General features: G+C 41.1%; 1 protein-coding gene across 1 annotated transcript; it reads right to left on the bottom strand.

The window, feature by feature from the left end:
- Positions 1 to 4,096: 4,096 nt before the first annotated feature.
- On the bottom strand, positions 4,097 to 5,026 carry LOC133055104 (olfactory receptor 4X2-like). The gene has a single exon (XM_061140564.1). The coding sequence runs from the start codon at positions 5,024 to 5,026 to the stop codon at positions 4,097 to 4,099; it is 930 nt and encodes a 309-aa protein (XP_060996547.1).
- Between the last annotated feature and the right edge of the window lie 547 nt (positions 5,027 to 5,573).

The raw sequence follows: 5,573 nt of genomic DNA, 5'->3' as shown, positions 1-5,573 counted from the left end.
TCACCCTCACAGCTTCCAGAGAATTATACTGGGGGTTTCATGATTAGCACAGATAGGGAGGGAAGGAAGAAGCAGATGGGTGGTGAGGAATTTTGGATTCTTGAATTTATTAAACAGACTTAAGTTCACCCTGCTTATTTAATTTATATGCAGAGTACATCATGCAAAATGCCAGGCTGAGTGAATCACAAGCTGGAATCAAGATAGCCATGAGAAATATTGACAACCTCAGATATACAAATGATACCACTAAAATGGCAGAAAGTGAAGAGAAACTAAAGAGCCTCTTGATGAAGGTGAAAGAGGAGAGAGAAAAAGCTGGTTTAAAATTCAATATTCAAAAAACAAAGATCATGGCATGTGGTCCCATCACTTCTTGGCAAATAGATGGGGAAACAATGGAAACTGACAGACTTAATTTTCTTTTTTTTTTTTTTTTCATTTATTTTTATTAGTTGGAGGCTAATTACTTTACAATATTGTAGTGGTTTTTGTCATACAGTGACATGAATCAGCAATGGATTTACATGTATTCCCCATCCCGATTCCCCCCCTCCCATCTCCCTCTCTACCCAATCCCTCTGGGTCTTCCCAGTGCACCAGCCCTGAGCACTTGTCTCATGCATCCAACCTCGGCTGGTGATCGTTTCACCCTAGATAATCTACATGTTTTGATGCTGTTCTCTCGAAACATCCCACCCTCGCCTTCTCCCACAGAGTCCAAAAGTCTGTTCTGTACATCTGTGTCTCTTTTTCTGTTTTGCATATAGGGTTATCATTACCATCTTTCTAAATTCCACATATATGTGTTAGTATACTGTAATGGTCTTTATCTTTCTGGCTTACTTCACTCTGTATAATGGGCTCCAGTTTCATCCATCTCATTAGAACTGATTCAAATGAATTCTTTTTAATGGCTGAGTAATATTCCATGGTGTATATGTACCACAGCTTCCTTATCCATTTGTCTGCTGATGGGCATCTAGGTTGCTTCCATGTCCTGGCTATTATAAATAGTGCTGCGATGAACATTGGGGTACACGTGCCTCTTTCAGATCTGGTTTCCTCAGTGTGTATGCCCAGACTTAATTTTCTTGAGCTTCAAAATCACGGCAGGTGGTGACTGCAGCCATGAAATTAAAAGACACTTACACCTTGGGAGAAAAGCTATGACATACCTAGACAGCATATTAAAAAGCAAAACATCACTTTGCTGGCAAAGGTCCATATAGTCAAAGCTATGGTTTTTTCTAGTAGTCATATACAGATGTGATAGTTGGACTAGAAAGAAGGTTGAGTGCTAAAGAATTGATGCTTTTGGATTGTGGTGTTGGAGAAGACCCTTGAGTGTCCCTTGGACAGCAAGGAGATCAAACCAGTCAATCCTAAAGGAAATCAGTCCTGAATATTCATTGGAGGGACTGATGCTGAAGCTCCAATACTTTGGCCACGTGATGCAAAGAACTGACTCATTGGAAAAGATCTGGATGTTGGGAGAGATTGAAGACAAAAGAAGGGGGTGATAGAGGATGAGATGGTTGGATGGCATCGCCAACTCAATGAACAAGAGGTTGAGCGAACTCTGGGAGATAATAAAGGATAGGGAAGTCGGGTGTGCTACAGTCCATGGGGCCGCAAAGAGTTGGATACAGCTTAGTGATTGAACAACAAGTTCATACTGATTGAATTCTAGATTCCATCAGGAAGACTGTTCACAAGTCATGGAGCAAATCTCACCCAGGAACACCCAGCTAAACCACTGGCATCCCCAGCACACTTCATGCAAGCTCCCACCTTCTGCAGCCAACTTCCAATGCATACTCCCAAGGGAAACAGCAAAAGCAGGTTCTAAGAGACAGGCAGAGATGCAGAAATAGTCCCAGGTGTGTGGGCATAAACCTGTAACTGTACACTGTATTCAGGGCAAAAGGAGAGAGACAGTTCCATTGACACATTGTAGGCTCAAAAGAATACAAATAATCTTTAGAATTACGCCACAAAGGAAGCAAGAGGTTTAGGGCAGGTACATCTATACAAGGTATGAGAAAGCCTTAGAATCTACAACATCTTAGAATCAATAGCAAGACTGATGAAAGATATTTTATCCTAAAGTAACTGGTAAATAACAGAGCAAGTGACACTTAAATCAAATGCAAGAACAGCAATGCAAAATTCCCAGGAACATAAAATATCAAGGAGACAAGACAACACCAAAAGATTGTGGTAATCTTCCTGTAACCAAACCCAAAGACATGGAGATCTACAATTTACCTGACAGATAATTCAAAATCTCTTTTAAGGAAATTCACTGAGTTTCAAGAAATCATAGCAAGACAATCCAATGAAATCAGACAGACAATACATGATCAAAATGAGACAATTAACAAAGATTAGTGATCATACAAAAGAACCAAATGGAAATTCTGGAGCTGAATTTCTGAAGAATTCAATGGATAGAAAATGCAATATAGAGTATCAACAAGAGAGTATAGACCTAGAAAAAGAAAAATCAGTAGGTACAGAGTGTGTTTAGTCACTCAGTCATGTCCGACTCTTTGTGATCCCACAGCCAGGCTCCTTTGTTCGTGGGGAATCTCCAGGCAAGAATTCTGGAGTGGGTTACCATTCCCTCCTCCAGGGGACCTTCCCAACCCAGGGTTCAAACCCACGCCTCCTTCATTGCAGGTGAATTATTTACCATCTGAGCCACCAGGGAAGCCCAGATACAGAATAGGAACATTGGAATATCCAATGCTGAGTAGAAAAAAATTAAAAGATGAAGAAATGTTACCTATAGGAGACCACCAAAAAAAAAAAATCAATATCACTGTCATTCCAAAGAAAAAGAGAAGGGGTCAGACAGCTTATTTGAAGAAATTACAGAAGACTCTCCAAACCTGGAGAGAGATTTGGGCATTCAAGTCATGAAAGTAATAAATTATTCATTATATCAATCCAAAATGACCTTCTCAATATATATTATAATAAAACTGTAAAAATCAAACACAAAGGGATAATCTTCAAAGCAGAGAGAGGAGAGAAGTTTGAAGTCTGCAAAGAAACCTCCATTAGATTATCAGCAGATTTCATAGCAGAAATCTTGCAGGCTTGAACAGAATGAAAAGATATTCTCAAATTTATTGAAAGAAAAAACATGCCAACCCAGAATACTCTATCCAGAAAAGTTATTATTCAGAAATAAAGAAGAAAAAAACTTTCACAAACACCTAAGATAATTCAATATCACCAGACTTACCTTACAAGAACTGCTGAAAGTTCCTATGGTAAAAAAAAAAAAGAAAAGAAAAAAAAAGTAACTAGTAACATGAAAATATATGGAAAATATTCAACACATTAAATAATGCAAATGTAGAGTCATATTCTGAAAATCTAATACTGTAATAGATGATGTGTTAACCACTTATAGTATAAAAGTTAAAAGATGTGAGTAGCAAAGTAATCATAGCTACTCTAATTTATGAAAGAATACACAACATAAAAAGAGGCATATTGTAATATTGAAGACATTTGGGGGTATAAGAGGGCAAAGTGTTTGTATGCAATTAAGTTGCTAACAACATAAGGTAGACTAGTTTGTTATCTTTTATGTAAGCCTCATGATAACCACAAGGCAAATCTACAGTAGATTCACAAGAAATAAAGATAAGGAAATAAGAGGATGACACCATGCAAAGTCACCAATTCACAAATGTAGGTAACAAGAGTATTAAAAATTAACTACAAAACAGCCAGAAAGTATTTCATCAAATGGAAACAGTAAGGCTTTACATTTCAATGATTACTATAAGGATAAGTAGATTGAATTCTCCGATCAAAAGGCACAGAGTTGCCGGGTGGATTTTTTAAAGCAGAGGAACTCCCCGACAGCCTCATGGTCAGGACTACATGGTTTCAGTGACGAGGATGCAGTCTCCACTCCTGCTCAGGAAACTAAGATCCCACAGGCAACACAGCCGGACTGGGGGCGGAAAGTGGATTCTCACAAGGTCAAAAATGTATGTATATGTATATATGTATAATATATGTAACTATTTGTGGTGATGCATGTTAATACCAAGACACCAAGGCTCAGCCTCTACCTCTCTTTTGGTTTCACTGCTCTGACCCACAGCCTCTTCATGGCCTTCTTCACTTCAGCATTTCTCAGGGAGTAGATGACAGGGTTGAGCAGTGGGGTGATCACCGTGTAGAACACGGCCACCGTCTTGTCCACAGACAGGGTGGTGGAAGGTCTCAGATAGATGAAGACACAGGGCCCAAAGAACAGGGTGACCACGGTGATGTGGGACCCACAGGTGGACAGGGCCTTGCGCCGCCCCTCGGAGCTCCGAGTCCTCAGATGGAGCAAGATGACAACATAGGAGGCTAAGAGGACCACGAAGCTGATCACAGACAGGGTCCCCCCGTTGGCAACGATCAGAAGACCAACGAGGAAGGTGTCAGAGCAGGCAAGTTTGAGCAGGGGAAGCACGTCACAGAAATAGTGGTCGATCACATTGGGGCCACAGAAGGGCAAGCGGAAGATGAGAAGGCTATCGATCAAGGAATGCACAAAGCCCCCCATCCATGCTGCACCCACCAGGAAGGCACACGCCTGCCGGTTCATGATGGTGGTGTAGCTGAGGGGCTTGCAGATGGCCATGTAGCGGTCATAGGCCATCACGGTGAGCAGGAAAGCCTCAGTGCCACCAAACAAGTGGATAAAGGAAAACTGTGTCATGCAGCCCCACAGAGATATGGCTTTCCTTTCAGCCAGCAGATCTGAGATGAGTCTGGGGGCTGTCGTCGAGGCGTAGCAGACCTCCACAAAGGACAGGTAGCTGAGGAAGAAGTACATGGGGGAGCCAAGGCTTCTGCTGCTCATGACAGTGAGGACAATGAGGAAATTCCCCAGCACGATGGCTACATACAGGAGCAGAAATATCACAAAGCAGACTTTCTGCACCTTCTGATTGGGAGAAAGTCCCAGGAAAATAAATTCTGTCACATTCTGTGTTATAGCCATGATGTAGTCACCAGGAGGCAGTAATTTGGAAGGGTGATCTGAAATGATACAAAAGACTCCTACATTAAGTGGGAAATTTACATAACAATCTGTTTTAAATGTGAGAAGCTTGTGAGCTGGATACTGAATGATAAGTATGAGTTAGTTATTTAGAAAAGAAGGGAAGAACACTCCAAGGAAGCCGAGGAGGAAGTGCAAACTATAAAAATTTGAGCGAGGGTGGAGTAAAGTGAAGAATAGCAACCATAAAGTTGGAGCCAGAATCTAGTACCAATTCATAAAGGACTATTATGGACTTTGGGGTTTATTTAACAGACAATGGGGAATCATCAAAAATGTTAGTGGACCCAAAGGCAGAATCTCTTGGCATGCAGACACTGGACTACTGGACTAGAGGTTGAACTGGGAGAAGTCTATTAGGAGACTGATCACCTCACTGGATGATGTAGGGCAGCAGGTACAGTGTTGCATGTCCAAAATAACCATCTCTCTATTGCCATTGAATGCTTCTGTCTTTTGCCTGCAGATATCCTTCACCCTGCTTCCT

Source organism: Dama dama, chromosome 1 (assembly GCF_033118175.1).
Source record: "Dama dama isolate Ldn47 chromosome 1, ASM3311817v1, whole genome shotgun sequence".
Lineage (NCBI taxonomy): Eukaryota > Metazoa > Chordata > Mammalia > Artiodactyla > Cervidae > Dama > Dama dama.
Note: the sequence above shows the minus strand (reverse complement) of the source record. Positions and strands in the feature narration are given on the sequence as shown.